Source organism: Mobula birostris, chromosome 6, assembly GCF_030028105.1.
Source record: "Mobula birostris isolate sMobBir1 chromosome 6, sMobBir1.hap1, whole genome shotgun sequence".
NCBI classification, from domain to species: domain Eukaryota; kingdom Metazoa; phylum Chordata; class Chondrichthyes; order Myliobatiformes; family Myliobatidae; genus Mobula; species Mobula birostris.
Window position 1 is genome coordinate 71,864,936 of NC_092375.1, and position 20,379 is coordinate 71,885,314.

General features: G+C 38.7%; 1 protein-coding gene across 6 annotated transcripts in view; it reads right to left on the minus strand.

The window, feature by feature from the left end:
• The window catches only part of zdhhc23b (zinc finger DHHC-type palmitoyltransferase 23b), a 30,552-nt gene extending 12,094 nt beyond the window's left edge, over window positions 1-18,458 (minus strand). For 3 of the 6 annotated variants that reach the window (XM_072260643.1, XM_072260642.1, XM_072260637.1), the window contains exons 1-3: window positions 18,279-18,458; window positions 18,046-18,139; window positions 9,509-9,669 (exon numbers count right to left, since the gene is read on the minus strand). In XM_072260643.1, the coding sequence (XP_072116744.1) occupies window positions 9,509-9,645 (137 nt within the window). In that variant the 5' untranslated portion in view covers window positions 9,646-9,669; window positions 18,046-18,139; window positions 18,279-18,458. Of the gene's footprint in view, window positions 1-9,508; window positions 9,670-18,045; window positions 18,140-18,265 lie in introns of all 6 variants that reach the window. The other 3 variants (XM_072260638.1, XM_072260639.1, XM_072260641.1) reach the window with 3 other exon arrangements.
• Window positions 18,459-20,379: the final 1,921 nt, after the last annotated feature.

Here is a 20,379-nt window from a genome sequence, read left to right on the forward strand (position 1 = left end):
TTTCACCATCCTTTACAGCAAACTCATTCCAATCCCAAAATTTTCTCCTATGACTGAACAAACCATCCAGTATTCCTCCCCCTCAGTTCTGGTTCTGAACCAAACATGACATCACGTACTGCAGATGGGTTTGTTCCCAGATTCTGCAGATTAGACACACTAGTTGACTTCCACAACTTAAAACTACATTGCTTGGAATTTTACTTTTGAATTTGTTTAAATAAGACTGGGCTTTATTTGCAGATTTCAAATCCATTAGGTACTGCATTTGGGATTCAATAAATATATATGCAAAGGTATTATTTTCTCTGGTGGAAGAAATTAAACCATGATCATAAAATAAGAGCCAGGGTATTCAGTAGACAAATCAGAATCAATGGTTTTCTATACATTTGCAGTAGAAATCAGGAACTCGTTCCTTAATAGGGAGACAATCCCACATCTATTGAAACTGCAAATGATGGCAGGCAAATGGAATTGAAGTAAAGGCCAGCCATGCTCCAAAGGTGAAACTAATTGAGAAGAATAACTCTATTCCTATTGCAATACCAGATTTTTAAAGGTTTTATAGCAGGAAAGAATTCTCTGCTAAGTTAGAACTAAAAAGTAAAGAATTCTCTGCTAAGCTAGAACTAACATTAAAGTAGTTTGTCCCCTCTGGGACCAACATCAAACATTTGCTTGTGATTGAAAGTACATGAGACAAGGACTACTATACGTAAACTTTAAAAACAAAAGTTCCATGTGCTAATCTCAAAAGGTGTTTTGCCAGTAATCATTCAGGAAGTTGAACATGCTTAAAATATGCTCCACACAAAGCACTTGAAGAGGATTTGTAATAACTGTGGGTGTTAAACTTGAACAATTTACAAACCTTACCTCAAAGGAAGGCTGTCATGCAAATCAAAGAGAATTCACAGGCATTTTTAAACCAGACAAATGCTTCAAAACCATAAGGAAGACAAGAGACTGAATTATCCACAATAGATTCCCACTAATGCATGAACACAACTTAATGGTCATTATTTATTAAAATGTAAATGTGTTCAGCATACTTAAAAGAAACATGTTAATGTATTTTTAAATACAAACACATTCTCTGATATGGTAATATACAAGGAAGATCAATATTCACATAAACCATCTGGTTTCCTGGAATTTTACTTCACATATTGATAATTGAAATTATATGAAAATAGTATCAGTAATCCTATTTGAACTGCGGCTTTTTAATGGACTTGGCAATGCATTAAAATAGAATGATTCTTTAGTTACATCATTTTGCACCAAAAACTATTGCCATAGACAATATAAAATGGTTAGCTTTTACATTATTAGAAACAGTAACATTTTAAATTGCGTTTTAAAAGCAAATGATTCTGCAGATCTGTATAAACTGATTTTTCTTCTATCTAGCTTTCCAATTTCTTCAACTAAAAATCCAATTCACAAAGCAGAAGGTGGAGTGTGGTACTTCACAGGAACAATGAAGCCATTAGACCCTTCCGCATCAAGTAATATTCAATCACATCTGATCTAAATATCTTCAATGAGGATACCTTCCATCCAAGTTCAGGACATTCATCATTCTGTCCATTTTGTAAGGAGTTCAGGGTTGTGTTAAATTTTACAACCAACTTTTAAAGCAAAACTGATCAACAATTTTTAAATGAAAATCCACAGGCTGCAGATTTATTCTTATATGCAAAAGCTAGAAAAGCAGTTTTCAGGGAAAAGATTCCACAGCTCAGTATTATTTTAAAGTCACTCAGAAGATTGATTATCTCATGGTTATTACGGCTCCTGCTCCCAAGCTGTACTCTTCTATCAGACTTATTAGCAGGACAGTCAAGGATATTAAACATTTTATCACTGTATTGCAAGTACCAAACCAATATTCATACCCATTGTGCAGGGAAAAATGTGGACATAGTTTGAGATGTCTATGGAGAATATGTCCCAGATTCAGTGAAACACGAAAGGACAAAGTTCATAGCTGAAAGCTAAAAATACACAAAATCAGTGCTTGCAATTAGAAATCACCTAGAGATATGGGCATGTTAAAGCAAGTTGGCTGTCCACAAAGAGAGACAATTCTTGTCTATTTAGTATTTCAGTATTATATGAATAATATATTATTCGAATAATATATTATTCGAATAATATATTATTCGATTAAGCTTTCTTTGCTGTTTATATAATTCATTATGTTTACATGTATAAATATGTAAATTGCATACATCACAGCGCTACCACGTGATATGTGTGCATCTCAATTAAAGAAAAAAAAATGAAGTTGACTCACATTTCAGGCACCTGCCTTTTTATTGCGGTTAGCTTTTTTATGTTTTGAAGTTAGAAAACATATCCATAAGGTATTTCTAAAGTGAACCCAAGATGGCTACTAATGTGTTGAAGCACAGGAAAACACTCATGTTAAAAAGGAACACAGCGAGGAGTGGCCAAGTTTTAAAAAAATGCAGCATGTGCATTGACAGTTGAGTTTAAAAGAAAAAGGGAGATTAACAGAAGAATTCATGGGTTCAAAAACAGTGAGTGATAATAATCATAAATAAAAAAGAGCAGATATGGCCAGCTACATTGGAGAGATGGATGCTTTTGATTACTCAATGGATAACTGCCTCATGTATTCTGAGCTAACTGAATAGCATTTTGAATCATCTGAAATTGTCAATGAGTAACAAATACCAATTTTGCTGAGTGCATTGGGTTTAAAGGCATACCAGTTGTTTAAGTGCTCCAACCAAACCAGCCAAAACGAGCTTTGCCGATATCGTGAACCCAATGCAGGAACGTTCAGAACCAAAACCACTTAAGACTGTGGATAGCTTTAGATTTCATAAGTGGAATCAAAAGGAAGGGCAGTCCATTTCAGTGTACATAGCTGAATTGAAGGGACTGTCTGAGCATCGTCATTTTAATGTTAGGCTTCCTGATGCACTGAGAGACCATTCAGTTATGGAATCTTACAAAAAGCATTCAAAAAAGGCTCCTAACTGAAGCACAACTTATTTAAAAGAACACAAAATCGCTGTATCAATAGAAACTGCAGACACACAGTTGAGCTGTAGTCAGGAATGAAAGTGAGTGTGAATTAAATTACAGCATCTAGCTAGATGGAGGCCAACCTGGCTGAGCACATTGTTTACCGTTGTGGCAGGGGTTCACATACACCAGACATATGGAGATTTAAAGGCAAAATTTGCAGAAAATGCAACAAAGTAGGACACATACAAAGAGCATGTAGAGCTGACAAAAATAAATAAATGGACTGCACAGAGAAGAGAAAAAGATAAAGTCAAGTTGCAGTTTCAAAAAAAACATTAATCTGCATGCTGCTGGTGAAAAATCTGATTATGATGAGAGTGACAGACTACTGAGTAACCTTGAGATTTGCAATGTGAAAACTAACAATAGCAAGCAATGTGGCTTACACCAGAACTGAACAGCAAATTAATTAAAATGGAACTGGACACTGGCTTGGCCGTTTCAGTCATTCCACAGAATGAGTCTGAAAGGCATTGCAAAGACACTGAACTGAAGCCTGTAGATATCTAGCTCTGAACTTATACTGGAGAAAAGATAACTCCTGTGGGAATGATATTTGCAACAGTGAAATACAACAACCAACAAGCCACATTGGGCTTGTATGTGGTAAAAACAGGAAGGCTAGCATTGTAGGGACATGATTGGCTGAGACAACTACAATCTACTAGAGAGCCATCCACAATTAGCATGTCACATCCCCTGCAATAGAGTCAAGTGAAATCAAATTAAGAAAAGGTACTGGATGATATCACAACCGTCTCCATACCGAACCACATGAAGTGTTCCCCAACAGAGGGCAAACAGGTGTTGGTGCCAACCTCTGTGCCTCTGGTTGGAAAGCACATTGGATCAAGGAAGGATTATGCTGCTCAGAGGACTTATCCAAGTGACGAAAGCCGCCAACTACAACATATCTGTAGGCATATCTGAGAAAGCTTCTAATATGTTAATCAGGCAGTTACTTGCAAAATGTGGCTTGGTTCTCAGCTGGAAGAAAGTTCAAGGAACTTCAGAAAAATTGTAAGCATTCAGTTTTTGTGAGTATAAAAAAGAGACAGCACCTACTCTGTGAGCATTAAGGTTATTGCATGAACTTCAAATGGGAGACAAAATGCTGCTTGTAAAAGTAGATGCAAAGATTCCATGCCAACTGGATGAACAGAAGGCCAAAAAGGAGTCAATTGAAATACAAAAACCAAGGGTTGGTGAGATGATGTTGTGGCTGGGGAAACCAAGAGGAGAGATCAAATTGTAAAGGAGCAATAGAAGAATTAATAAAAGTGAACTCCAGTGAACTGAATGGACCATCCCAAGACCAAGATGCACAAACTAGAAGAAAAAGGATGAAGGAAGGAGTCCAGAGATGTCAGAATCACTTCCTGCAGTCTCAGACTCAACTTCTACAACCACCATGGAGGAGGCCTCAGAACGTGAGACTGTTTTCATGGCCACAAGTCTCACTAGCCAAGCAGAGTGACCTCCTTGTCAGGAAAGACGTTATCCTCCAAGAGTAAGAAATCCCCCACAGCGATGAAATCTTTAGGCCTGAATGAGACAATTAAAAATTTACTATGCTGTGAACGTCTGTATATAGTTGTTGCATTGTGTAGTATACTGCGTACAGTGGCATGCAGAAGTTTGGGCACGCCGGTCAAAATTTCTGTTACTGTGAACAGCTAAGTGAGTAAGAGATGACCTGATTTCCAAAAGGCATAAAGTTAAAGAAGACACATTTCTTTAATATTTGAAGCAAGATCTTTTTTTTTTTATTTCCATCTTTTACAGTTTCAAAATAACAAAAAAGGAAAAGGGCCTGAAGCAAAGGTTCGGGCACTCTGCATGGCCAGTACTTAGTAACACCCCCTTTGGCAAGTATCACAGCTTGTAAACGCTTTCTGTAGCCAGCTAAGAGTCTTGCAATTCTTGTTTGGGGGATTTTCGCCCATTCTTCCTTGCCAAAGGCTTCTAGTTCTGTGAGGTTCTTGGGCCATCTTGCATGCACTGCTCTTTTGAGATCTATCCACAGATTTTCGATGATGTTTAGGTCGGGGGATTGTGAGGGCCATAGCAAAACCTTCAGCTTGTGCCTCTTGAAGTAGTCCATTGTGGGTTTTGTGGTGTGGTTAGGATCATTATCCTGTTGTAGAAGCCATCCTCTTTTCATCTTCGGCTTTTTTTTCCCAGATGGTGTGATGTTTTCTTCCAGAATTTGCTGGTATTTAATTGAATTCATTCTTCCCTCCACCAGTGAAATGTTCCCCGTGCCATTGGCTGCAACGCAAACCCAAAGCATGATCGATCCACCCCCACGCTTAACAGTTGGAGAGGTGTTATTTTCATGAAATTCTGCACCCTTTTTCCTCCAAACATACCTCTGCTCATTGCGGCCAAAAAGTTCTATTTTAACTTCATCAGTCCACAGAACTTGTTTCCAAAATGCATCAGGCTTGCTCAGATGTTCCTTTGCAAACTTCTGATGCTGAATTTTGTGGTGAAGACACAGGAAAGGTTTTCTTCTGATGACTCTTCCAGGAGGGTCATATTTGGGCAGGTGTTACTGCACAGTAGAACAGTGCACCACCACTCCAGAGTCTGCTAAATCTTCCTGAAGGTCTTTTGCAGTCAAATGAGGGTTTTGATTTGCCTTTCTAGCAATCCTACGAGCAGTTCTCTCAGAAAGTTTTCGTGGTCTTCCAGACCTCAACTTGACCTCCACTGTTCCTGTTAACTGCCATTTCTTAATTACATTATGAACTGAGGAAACAGCTACCTAAAAACACTTTTGCTATCTTCTCATAGACTTCTCCTGCTTTGTGGGCATCATTTATTTTAATTTTCAGAGTGCTAGGCAGCTGCTTAAAGGAGCCCATGGCTGCTGATTGTTGGGACAAGGTTTGAGGAGTCAGGATATTTACAAAGCTTTGAAATTTGCATCACCTGGCCTTTCCTAACGATGACTGTAAACAAGCCACAGCCCTAACAAGCTAATTAAGGTCTGAGACCTTGGTGAAAGTTATCTGAGAGCTCAAATCTCTTGGGGTGCCCAATCTTTTGCATAGTGCTTTCTTTTTTTTCCCCCACTCTAAAATTGTACAAAACAAAAATAATACACTAATCTTGCTTCAAATGTTGAAAAGAATGTTTCATCTTTAACTTTATGACTTTTGGAGATCAGTTCATGTTCTACTCACTTAATTATTCACAGTAACAGAAATTTTGACCAGGGGTGCCCAAACTTTTGCATACCACTGTATATAGTTGAGACACATTCTCTACTGAGTTGGAGTTTATAGTTAAGGATTAGGAGCATTGTGTATTTAATATTTCAGTAATATTTGAGTAATCATGTAAATATATTGCTTGATTAGGCATTCTTTGTTGTTTATATTATTTACTATGGTTATATGTATAAATACAAACCCCATTTCCAGAAAAGTTGTGTATTTTCCAAAATGCAATAAAAACAAAAATCTGTGATATGTTAATTCACGTGAACCTTTATTTAACTGACAAAAGTGTAAAGAAAAGATTTTCAATAGTTTTACTGACCAACTTAATTGTATTTTATAAATATACACAAATTTAGAATTTGATGGCTGCAACACACTCAACAAAAGTTGGGACAGAGTCAAAATAAGATTGAAAAGTGCACAGAATATTCAAGTAACACCGGTTTGGAAGACTCCACATTAAGCAGGCTAATTGGTAGCAGGTGAGGTATCATGACTGGGTATAAAAGTAGCGTCCATCAAAGGCTCAGTCTTTGCAAGTAAGGATGGGTCATGGCTCACCCCTTTGTGCCAAAATTCGTGAGAGAATTGTTAGTGAGTTCAAAAGGAACATTTCTCAATGCAAGATTGCAGAGAATTTAGGTCTTTCAACATCTACAGTACATAACATTGTGAAAAGATTCAGAGAATTCAGAGACATCTCAGTGTGTAAAGGGCAAGGTGGGAAATCACTGTTGAAAGCGCGTGATCTTCGAGCTCTCAGGCAGCACTGCCTAAGAAACCGTCATGCTACTGTGACAATTATAGCCACCCGGGCTCGGGAGTACTTTGGAAAACCATTGTCACTCAACACAGTCCATCGCTGCATCCAGAAATGCAACTTGAAACTGTATTACGCAAGGAGGAAGCCATATGTCAACTCTATGCAGAAACGCTGGCGAGTTCTCTGGGCCCAAGCTCATTTCAGATGGACCGAAAGACTGTGGAACCGTGTGCTGTGGTCAGATGAGTCCACATTTCAGCTAGTTTTCGGAAAAAACGGGCGTCGAGTTCTCTGTGCCAAAGGTGAAAACAACCATCCAGATTGTTACCAGCAAAAGGTGCAAAAGCCAGTATCTGTGATAGTATGGGGGTGCATCAGTGCCCACGGCATGGGTGAGTTGCATGTATGTGAAGGTACCATTGACTCTGAGGCGTATATTAGGATCTTAGAGAGACATACGCTGCCATCAAGGCGACGTCTCTTCCCGAGACAGCCATGCTTATTTCAGCAGGACAATGCCAGACCACATTCTGCACGGGCTACAACAGCATGGCTTTGTAGACACAAGAGTGCGTGTGCTTGACTGGCCTGCTGCCAGTCCAGATCTATCTCCTATTGAAAATGTATGGCGCATCATGAAGAGGAGAATCAGACAACGGAGACCACGGACTGTTGAGCAGCTGAAGTCTTATATCAAGCAAGAATGGACAAAATTTCCAATTGCAGATCTACTACAATTAGTATCCTCAGTTCCAAAATGATTAAGAAGTGTTAATAAAAGGAAAGGTGATGTAACACAATGGTAAACATGCCTCTGTCCCAACTTTTGTTGAGGGTGTTGTAGCCATCAAATTCTAAATTTGTGTATGTTTACAAAATATAATTAAGTTGGTCAGTAAAACTATTGAAAATCTTTTCTTTGTACTTTTGTCAGTTAAATAAAGGTTCACGTGAATTAACATATCACAGATTTTTGTTTTTATTGCATTTTGGAAAATATCCCAACTTTTCTGGAAATGGGGTTTGTATTTGAATTCCATACTTCATGATGCATGCACACCCCACTTAAAGTAAAAAGTGAAGTTAAACTCACATTTTGGGACTCCTGTCTTTTTAATGTAATTAGTTTTCATGTTTTGAAGTTACAATGCATAACATTATTTATTACTTCCCCCCATCCCAAGTTCGTGAGGCAAGAATGAAGATGAGCTCCACTGATTTCCTTTTACTGTAGCATTACAGTAATTTGCCATCTGTGAAATAAAGACCATAAGAGATAGGTGCAGAATTAGACCATTCGACCCACTGAGTCTGCTCCACTATTTCATCATGGCTGATCCAGGTCCCTCCCAATCCCATTCTCCTGCCTTCTCCCCACAATTTTTCACACCTTGACTAATCAATTTATTAGCACACGCCTTAAGCATACCCAATGAATTCCACAGGTTCACCATCCTCTGGCTAAAGAAATTCCTCATCTCTATTCAAAATGGACATCCTTCTATTCTGAGGCTGTGCTCTCCGTTCCAAGACTTCCCCACCATAGGAAACACCCTCTCCACATCCCCTTTATCTAGGCCTCTCAACATTCAATAGATGTCAATGAGATTCCCCCTCTTCTTCTAAGTTCCAGCAAGTAAAACCCCAGGCCTTCAATCGCTCCTCATACAAAGAGCCTTTCATCCCCAGAACAATCTTCACAAACCTCCTCTGCACCCTTTCCAATGTCAGCACATCCTCCCTTAAATAATGGGCCCATAGCTGCTCACAATACTCCCAAGTGACGCCTCACCAGTAAATTCAGCATCCTGTAATGCTGAGAATCCAGAGCAGAATTGAAGTCTGGATAACTTCATTAACACTAACGCAAGAGGAAGCTTCCATCAATTCCAAGACTGCTTAAGTTTTAAAAATTATTCAGTCATGTTATCTTAAGATAACATCCTGTTTCAACTTTTCTTCTGGAAGGAATAATGTCATTGCTGCAGATCGTGAGCTGAATGCAATTAACACTGCATAACAAGACAATAATTTGATACTAAAATATTATGCCACATCTAGATTTTTCCAACAGCTAAACCTAGGTACAGGCTTGACTTCAGATGCCTTAACATGATAACAGAACAATAAACTCAGAACCGGGAAATTTTAATTTACATTTTAGAACAGACTTTTTCAAAAAGAGAATTACTGATTTATTACTATATACCTGTATCTTTCAAATGAAAGAACGTGGTGAATTACTTGCCCAAAGCAAAGAAAAAAAAATTAAGTCTAATTCTGAACTCATAGGCAAATTAACAAAGAAATTATAGTTATTTTCCACAGGAACATTTGGACCTCTCATCAGAAAGCAGTGAGAAGACTCAATCTGCTTGCTTTGGTGACGTATAATCCACCAGCTAATAATCAAAAACTGACACATTACAGCAAGATTATCTCTGACCTGTCGCAGGCCTCATCCAGATCCTCACAGTCACAACAACTGGCCAGTATGTGAGTTCTCTCTCCGTGGTGGTTAATGTATTCACAACAGCAAAGACTGCCATCCTCGTCGGATATCTTAGAACGTTTCTTCTTCATGATGTTTTACTTCCCCTCAGAAACCTAAAGTTACAAAATACAGAGTTAAGAAATCTACAATGGCTAGTCCCCACTCTGATTAATCTGCTTGTAAATCGCTCAGACTGTTGTTATTACCATATTTGGGTACAAAACAACTGGCTTGAATATGCACACCATATTTTACTTTCTTTTCCCCCATGTTCTTTCAAACTATGTTAACAATTGTTATTGAAGAAACAAAAATGAATTCGTGTTTTTTTTTCTGGTCACAAGACATATTGATACCCATGTTGCAAATTGCTGAATGTACATAATTGAAATCTAGTACAGTTCTTAAATCGGAGTCAGAGTACTCCTTGACATTCTCAAGTTACCTTCCGAGCCGAGGTATTGGATCAGGCAGGAAGCAAGTTTCCAGGGGTTTATTACACTGTTCTTGGCAGTGTGAGATGTTCCTTGTTACTTAGAAAAGCAGCCGGTTGCTGGGATTTCCTGGACATTGATCAATCCTTCATCTGTGAAGCTTTATACATGGGAGCAGAATTCTACATAATACAATTCTATCCCATGTAACACATCACAACATATTGGCACAGAAACATATCTGTGACAAATTATATCATAAATCCATCAGCTCAGAAATAGGTCGTTCCTGCACACATCATCTGTGATAACTATCCATGCTAAATCATTTGCCCACATTAGCCCCGTACCCCTCTACACCTTTCCTATCCAAATACTTATCAAAATGCCTTCTAAAAGTCATAAAACTTTACATAAAGTAGAACTATCCACTTTTGATGTAGCCTGTTTCCAAAAACGTATTATTCTGAAAAATGCTTTGAAATAGGGCCTTGGCTGTCACAGTAAAGAAAGTGGGAGAAAGTGGGAGCAAGTGGGATTACAAGGACACATGTGGTCAAAATAATGTCATCATGATACCACAGCCGAGGGAAATAATCATTCTTTATTTGGAAATTGAATATGGATGAAGAACAATCAGAAGCCTGACTCTGTAAAATAACCATCCACACTTGACCAAATACGGGACAGTTGGAGTTCTGTACAAAACAACTCTAATAAATTGGTGTTCATAGATTAACACATGATGGTGCCATGTTCCAAATCTAGCTGAAAATCTCCGGCTACACATCTCACAAAATTACTGAAGCACAATATCAAAAGCAAAATTTCAAAGAGCGTACTGAACTTACCCATCCGGTCTGACCTATAGGCACAGAAAGCTAACCAACCCGATGAGGAGCCAAGGGATACAAAACGCCTTCCACTCAATTTGGTATTAAATTAAAGACAATTGGCTCAAGAATTTAGAATGTTTCACTGTCGTTACACAGACCCTAGTTAACATTACAACATTTACTTTGACAATTACTATACAAACCTACCCCACCAGTCACCACTGATATGAGTGATCAAGTACTATACACCAAATAAATGCAAATAAAAAATCGTTTAAATTTGCTGATGAACCTGAACTAGAGACAGGAAAATAGTCAATGCAGAGGAAGCTTCCAACAAGCTGCAGGAGGATACCGATTAATACAAGACTGGCAACTAATTGGCAAATTAAATTCAACACACATTTATAAATTAGTACATTGTGGCTGGAAAACAGTGGTTACTTCTTATCTGGAAAGGTGCAAGTCTAGGTAGGGTAGAGGAGCAATGGGATATTGGAGTATGAACGTGCCAATCACTGGTTTGCATGGAGATAAAATTGAGAAGTAGGAATGTTGTACTAAATTAGCAACAAGAACTCCGTTTAGTTCTAGTTGTCAGAATATTAAAAGTGTCAGAAGATCAAAAATGTGACAGATTAAATACTAAAGATGTGAGAGGTTTATACTGTATATAATTAGACAAGAGTGAACAGCTGGAGTCTCTTTCCACTTGAGAAGGTGACCCAATGGAGATCTTTAAAATGATGAGAGATTTTGATCAAGTGAATGAAGATAGACCATAACTAGGGCCATAGATACAAAAAGTCCAACAGGGAATTTTGAAGGAATTTATTTAAATGTCATCATACAGCATGGAAATAGGCCCTTCAGCTCAAATGGTCTGTGATAACCAAGATTTCCATCTGGTCCTACCTATCCTAGTTTAGCCCATATCCCTCCAATTCATTCCTGTCCACACACCAGTCCAAGTAGCAAGTGGTGAGAAGACAGAAAACGCTACTGCAGAGAGAATATGATGCAAATACTACAGATGCAATGGCAAGGATGTTGAATAATCACAAGACCATAAGACATAGGAGCAGAATTAGGGCATTTAGCCCATTGAGTCTGCTCCACCACTCAATCAAAGCTGATCCTTTTTTCTCCTCCTCAGCTCCACTCCCCGGCCGTCTCCCCGACACCTTTGATGCCGTATCTAATCAAGAACCTATCAAGCTGTGCTTTGAATACACCCAACAACCTGGCCTTTACAGCTGTCTGTGGTAACAAATTCACCACCCTCTGGCCAAAGAAGTTTCTTTGCATCTCTGTTTTAAATGGACGCCCCTCTATCCGGAGGCTGTGTCCTCCTGTCCTAGACTCCCCCACTATGGGAAACATCCTTTCCACATCTACTTGGTCTATAGGCCTTTCAACATTCAACTGAGAAAGAAGGATATAGAGGCCAAGGAGACTCAATTGTCAGCCGACCTCTGTGCAAATAAATATACAAGCAATCATATCATAGCAGCCAGAGTTAGGCTGACATAAAATATATGATTAAGGTTTTGTTTTAATGGTTTAAACCCATAACTTGAATTCAACTGTTCGTCAGCATCAGAATTTTTATCACTGACATAAATGAAGTGAAATTTGTAGTACAGTGAAAAGCCATAAAAATAAATAGAGTAAAAAGCAAAAATAACGGCCACATGTAATCCAAGACATCTAGAATTAGTTTATGAAAATCATTTTAGTACCATTGCTAATCTTTCACAATTATTCTGACAGCTACTATATAGCAGCATGAACTACTGTTCAATCACTGGGTCTGTTGTGAGAGGATTTAATTTACATGTCCATTAGAGTTCTACTTTCACCCTCAATAATATTTGTTTAGCACCTTAACATTATATGTGAGCAGTTATTCGAGACTGATAGGCTTTTCCACTAATCATTCAGGACATAGGTCAAACACAAATAGGGCATTTTAGATTGCAACTTAAACTAGCAAACTGGACAAAGGTTAACTGTACATAAACACTAATTCATGGATCTCTTAGTAAGCTTTCTAAATGTATTTATAACTGTCTGCTCAATATATCGTCTTAATTCTAATTCAATATAATATATTGAAAGAATTATATTGCAAAACTGGAAAAAAAACAGATGTCCCACTGTGAAGGAATGGACTGAGGAACTCGTTAAGATTTCATCATATGAACACATGTTGGGAAGAATTAACAGTGATGGAAAAGTGCAAGACGTGTGGGATCAATTTTGGTTGTATGTTAATTTAAACTTAAATTAGAACTTCTTTCTGTGTCTAAGTCTTATTTGTTTTCCTGTCATGGGATGGCTATGTAAATATGCTGTACTGTATCTGCTCTGTGATATGCTGTGCTGCTTTGTAAAATAAGAATAATAATAAAAATTTGAATTTTAAAAAAAAATCAAGTCTTACATTCTGTTGTTTGCCCTAAACAAATAGGCTTTTTCTGCTTTATCGTGAATAATGTTCCCTGCAATTTTTATTTTGGGAATCATGTTAAAAAGCTGTCAAATTATCCCTACTCCGCATATCCTTTGATACTTCCACCTTGCTGAAAAATTACACATTATTTAACAAGTCTGATTTAGAAGTTACAAAGCAATCTTCCACTAAAGAAAAACAAAAGTTGTGCAATGCTTAGAGTGTTACTGGTTAGGCAACAAAGTTTAGCAGATAAAACAGATACATTATCCTCAAAAGAATAGAATTTTACATGAATTAATATGTTACTCAGAGCTGTCTGTATCTCCAGTCTCAGAGTGGAGAGCAAAATTAATGTAGAAATAAAATGTACATAATATTGGGAAAACATCAAGCTACAAAATTGAAAAATAAATTCTATGTACATAATATAGTTACATTCCTGTTAAAAATACATTTTTTTTACTGGTGGGTATATGAACAAACCCAGCTGGCATCAGAATATTCACTTTATCTTATTCAAATCAGCCCCATCCTCTCTACAACCTAAAACTAACCTGTTACCTGCTCTCTTTCCCAATTCTAACCAAAGGTCTTTGATTTGAAATATTAACAGTCTCACTTTTCACAAGTGTTGCTTGACCTGTTGTCCACCTCCAGCATTTTCTTCCAGCTGATAAAGGATGTTTTCCCCCTTAAATATCTGGTCTAAATATAGATACCAGAATGATCCTAAATGACAGCCAAGCTGCAAGCTAGTCAGTTGAACCAGATAGCAGCTTGCCAAGAGCCAAATGAACAGAACTAAAGATCTATGCACAAAATGTGGAAATTACAAACATTCTATTCATCAGTCTTGATATTTCTAGGTTTCTGAATGACCCTTCAAATGCTGTGAAGTTCCACATAAAACAAGACGGAAAGCGTCCCACCCTTGAGTTCCAAGATGAAATTAATCCTTTAGAATGTTCAGATAAGTAGCCTTGTGCTGTCAGATGTTTGATACTTTGCCAGATGAACTCTCAGAAGTTCAAAGAAGATATGCCTTGATGACCGGATACAAATGCAATCACTACGAGGTAAAGCCTGCCAAGAATTTACAATGGATCCTGGCTTGCAGGAAAGCATTCAGGCTACATGTTTTAAAATAACATAAAATGCATACATTTTACAATGGTTCTGGGGACAATATACAAGGTGGAATGGAAAAAAAAGTATTCCTTTGGGTAGTGCAACCCATGTAACCCTACCACAATGTTTCTTTCTTTCCCCACATTAATTTCCAACATTAATCTTGGACGTTTAATTTCCATCTTTTCAACTGCATAAGTCCCAAGTTACAAATGCCCAACCTATAAACACCCCAACAACCCAAATGAGGTCCATAGTATTAAATTTAAAAGTCTGATGAATATACTTCACATTCACTTCAACCTATAACAAAACTAGTCTTCTCTCTCCCTCTACCTTTAGCCATTTTTCATTCTTATCAGTCTTTAACTACTTTTGATGCCATTCACTACAATACTGTGAAGATATCATTACCATATTGAGTGACTTGTGTACTTTCCAACTTCTAGACAAAAATCAGCTGAAGGACATCCATCCATTATCTGGGGATGGTTAGTAGTTCTTTTTCCCCAAATCCAAGATAAGATCAAATCTTATTCTGCAGCACTATATTAAAACCTCTGCATTCACAGATATAACACTGGTTCATACTGAGCGGCATGAAAAACTGCCCACTTATACCTTGCTCACAATAAGCAAGGCAAATTACATTTAGCTAATTACTGTTCAATCAGTCAGCTCCCAAACATCAGCACAGTGACGCAAGGTGTTGCTGACAATGTTGTCAAAGAGCATTAAGCTGCTCGCCATTGCCGACCTTGGGTTTCATCAGGACTTCCTAGCTCCAGACTCATCACTGCCATGGATCAAAGAGTTGAATGACAAAGGTGAGGGAAGAGTGGCTGCCGTCACATTCAGGGGACACTTGATTAAGTGTGGCATCAAAAAGCTCCAGAGCATCTGAAATCAACATGGAAAATGCTCCAATAGTGGAGTTGTACCTCACACATGGGAAGACGGTTGTTGTTTCTGGGGCAGCGGAAGGTGGCTTCAAAAATCCCTGCCCAGAACTTCACTGCAGGATTCGAGCATCCATAATCTCATTATCAGAGAGCCTACTTAATAAGGAAATCCATTCGGTGACTGAAGTGGGTTCAGTGTTGATCCCATGATGAAACTCCATGGTGAAAAGTTAAAAAATAAGGGTGGAATGTTTTCTGCATCACCATGAACTCTTGTGAATAACAAGATTCACTAGTGAAACTGATGCAGAACACATCCGTTCTAATGCAAAAAAATATATCAAAGCACAAAGACTTGATGATGGATATCCCAGTGTGAGCTCCATATTTTCATGACAGATCACCAGAGATGCTGCCCGACCCTCTGAGTTCTTCCAGCAGCTTTTTCTTGCTGCAGATTCTAACTTCCGCAGCCACTGGTCTCCCCCATCTATCAACAAATCCATGTTCTTATTTCTGCAAATAGCCTCATGTCTTACCTTGAAAAATACCTTCTGCAGGTCCAAGACAATATTCAGGCCTAAGCTGGAATACAGCAAGTTAGATTCACAATGACTTTCTCTAGCAAGAGAGAACACATCTCCTTGACATTCAGTGTCCTTACTTTTACATGTTCTGGCACCATTAAAATCCTGGAAGGTCACAAACTAAAATTAACCAGCCACATAAATACCACGGCAACAAGAGCAAGCTAGACATGATTCATTTCCAAATCATTTTCACACTCTACAAGAAAAGAAATCAGAAGTTATCTTGCAATACTGACTGTTTGCTGATTAGGGGATGCAGCTCCAACAACAGTCAAGAATAAAGCTAAGATGAAGCAGTCTCCTAAATGGGTAACCCATCCACAAGCTTAAACAAACACTCCCCCATCCTCAGAGCACTGTGACTGCTGTGTATTCAAGCTGCAAATCCACTACAACTCACAAACTAAAACTCATCTCCATCCTGAAGGAACAGGGGATGGAAATTCATAGGAACTACATCACTTCCAAGTTACTCTATCCTGATTTGGACAACTTTCCTTGTGCGCTCCTTATTCACGGCAAGCCCTGAAACTCCAATCTGCTTCTTACCAATGGCAGCAACTCCAGAAGGTAGCACCTTCTCAAGGGAAGTTAGAAATGGTGAATAAACCATTGGCCATGACCCTTTGGCCAAAAAAATTACATTTTAAGAATTCTATAAACTTCACTTACCACAAAGTCAAACTCCAATGACACTAGAGGTGATTATTCAATACCGTTCCCCTTAAGACAAACCAGGAATCAACCAAGTAAACCTTAGCTGACCTGCCTCCAAAGCACAGATACCCTTCTTGAGGTACTGCAAGTGTAACAAAACAATAAATTATTCCAGATACAGACCTACTATTACCCTGTTTAGGGGTTGAAAGACTCCTTGCAACGAAGGCTAACATTTCAACCTGCCTTGTAATTGCTTGCTCCATCTACTTGCTAACTCCCTTTGTTTCATCTGCAAGGGTGCACTGCTGTACTTGTGTAGTATTCTGTTATTCTACAGCATTAACAAAGTGAATAACGTGACATTTCCCCATTTTTAAAAGAAATCCACTGTTTAATTTACCTGGAGACCCTGCATATCCAACCATATCCAAGCATGTGTAATGCTGAACATGGCATCAAAGGTTATGGGGAGAAGGTTGGGAACTGGGGTTGAGGAGGAGATAAAAAGAAGGATCAGCCATGATTGAATGGCGGAGCAAACTCCATGAGCCTAATTCTGCTCCTATGTCTTATGGTTTTTATTTCTTTTAATAACCTTGAGAGAAGACACTGTGTCCTGTATATTCATCTTACACTTGAACTTCAGTTAGTTTATTCATTATTTTCTCTTATCCAAATCCATAGTTCTGTACCTTGTTTTATATACAGTATTGTTGTATTACTGTAGAAAGAATGGCATTTCCTCCCTCTCTGCTGCTAACCACACCTATGGCTTCGGGAGTAACTATAATCTACACTTACAAATGTTCAGTTGTATTACCAGTTGCTTGACTCTTTAGAAAATCTAATGAAATTCCAGTTCAAATGTGTATTAACATGTTGTAATGCACACTTCAACCTTAGTTTCCCTGAATATAGCTGTAACCTCTCCTGTAAATAGCCACTTCTTCCCTGTAACTACATCAAAAGCTTTTAATATGCAGGAACCTCTTAACATATCGTCCACATCATTTATTTACTAATACACCATTGCCAAAAAAAAAAATGCTACTAAGCTTTTGGTATCACTCTCTGTGGGCTTGTATCAATCAGTTCCTTTTCTGCTCTCACACTAAAACACCATATAGTAGGTCAAAATATTCCAGTTATTTTTTTAATCGGACACTGATTCACTGCAAGGAAATTATTAAATTTTACAAGTTCACCAATTTTTTTCACCGAATTAGGAAATTCCAACAGATTTATTATTCAACAACTACCTGCATTTATTGTCTCCGCATCTATTATTACATGTACTGTATTTCCAAGGGAAACGGAATTTCGGCTGTTCTGAAGACGGGCTTATTCCGAGTACTTAGTTATTACAACTGTGAGGAAGAATGTGCAGAAATCTCTGACCCGACGTTACCGTTTACGTTTCCCTGTAACTGTAATATCCGTCATCAAAACAATTACCTGCACTTTTTAAACAGCATTCTTACCTGACAGTGCATCTACCTGAAACGAATTCAAATCTGCACAGTCATCACACGGGACTCGCTCACGGTTCGAAACCCACTCCTGTCATAATAATGCCTACACAAATGGGAAGGGGAAATGCTCTGTACTAATCAGGTTACGATAAAGTCAACAGGCGCTCGGTGAACTGGGCGATTTAAGTTGTAATTCTGTTAAAACGCTACACATAATGCCAACGCTCACCGAGTGGAAGTACCTGTAGCCAGCGGCTTCCTCGCTTCCCCCTCCGCGACCTTCACTCACTTTTCCCCAAGGCTGGTGGCATCGGGCAACAGGTCGCTCTCACTTCCGCGTCTCGCTACCCTGTTGCGCTCGCTCACACGCAGCGCCGGGGCACCCTCCCGCCCCGCGCGTCCCCGCGCTCGGCCCCGCCGGCCACGGGCACCACCCCGTCGCGCGCTTTTCTCGTGCGTTCGGTGACGTGCAACGGCTACGCCCTCTCAGTTTCCAGTTCATTGCAGTTCAAAGTGCAAAATAGAGGGACAGCAAAGGGAAATTTGCTGAATTGTCTTTTCTTTAGTTGTTCTATGTGATATTCTGGTTTCTAATCACAAATTATATATATTTTTAAGAATTTTACTCAACGTGGTAAATAGTAAATTATCCTTATATATTCCAACCCACATATCTACACCCTGCCACATGATTGACTGCTCCATCCTCTAACCAATGTCTTTTCTCCATTGTCCATCTCTTTGGTATGGCTTTGGCTATAAGTTTAATTAATAGGATTCCAGTTTTAAAACAACTGCTTTCCTTTGCTACCAATAGCTCTTGATCAATAGCTTTGAAACGTATAAGATCCTAAAGGGATTGGACAGGCTAGATGCAGGAAGATTATTCCCGATGTTGGGGAAGTCCAGAACGAGGGGCCACAGTTTGAGGATAGAGGGGAAGCCTTTTAGGACTGAGATTAGGAAAAACTTCTTCACACAGAGAGTGGTGAATCTGTGGAATTCTCTGCCACAGGAAACAGTTGAGGCCAGTTCATTGGCTATATTTAAGAGGGAGTTAGATATGGCCCTTGTGGCTACGGGGGTCAGGGGGTATGGAGGGAAGGCTGGGGCGGGGTTCTGAGTTGGATGATCAGCCATGATCATAATGAATGGCGGTGCAGGCTCGAAGGGCCAAATGGCCTACTCCTGCACCTATTTTCTATGTTTCTATGTTTCTATCTCCCAGAGGATCTGCTTTACTTCCACTTCTATTTCTTTTCCAGGTTACAGTGAGTCTAATGACATCATTGGAAGACTTAAGATCAGATTTCACACATGCACTCATGATTCACTCAAAATTAAATTTGGGAAGATTTACTTATTGAGATACAGCGCAGAATAGCCCTTCCAGCCCAGCAATTCCTGATTTAACCCCAGCCCAATCACAGAACAAACAATGACCAATTAACCTACCCACCGGCATGTCTTTGGACTGTGGGAGGAAAATGGAGCACCCAAACGAAACCCACACAGTCACAGGGAGAACATACAAACTCAAAAACAGCGGCGGGAAATGAGCCCGGGTCACTGCTACTGTAAAGTGTAGTGCTAACCATAACACTACCACGCCACACCAATGGAAAGGCAACTCAACTTCCTCAAATTCAATCTACTGCCACTATCCTCAACCCATGAAGTGAAGAAGAAATGAAAAATACTGCATTTACACAGCACCTTTCACTTGCAATTGAGAATGGTTCAGTGTGATTACTTGTATGATGCATGTCAGAATTTCTGCAGTATGTAGTGTTTACTGCAGATGCCTCACAGCCCAAGGGACCTGCTTTCAGTGCCATGTTTTGCACATTCTCCCCAGGGTAGTTTTTATCCCAGAAGGGGTGAACCTTTATGAGTGTGTGTGTGCCCAAATTAGCAAAATCCTTCTAAAATATTCTCTTGTGAGTCATAACAATTTTCAGCAGAAATTATCATTGATTACTGAATTAGTAACAATAATTATAGACATTTTTAAGGAAAATGGTGAGTCCTGTTGCAGATTTGCATGGAATCATTTTATTATTAATAAAAGTAAAACAGAAAGAATAAATATATTAATTTATATTATTTTTATTAATAGTTTTATTAATGCCTTTCATTCTTATAGTAACACACACACACACACACACACACACACACACAGATTATATATATCCACACTCACAGGCATACATACAGTGGATTCTGGTTAATTGGGATGCATCAGGACCAGTACATTTTGGCTAATTAAGCAGCTGCCCCAATTAGTTGAAGTTTCACAGAAATGGTTAAAAAGGTATATTAAAAAACTACCATCTAACTGAG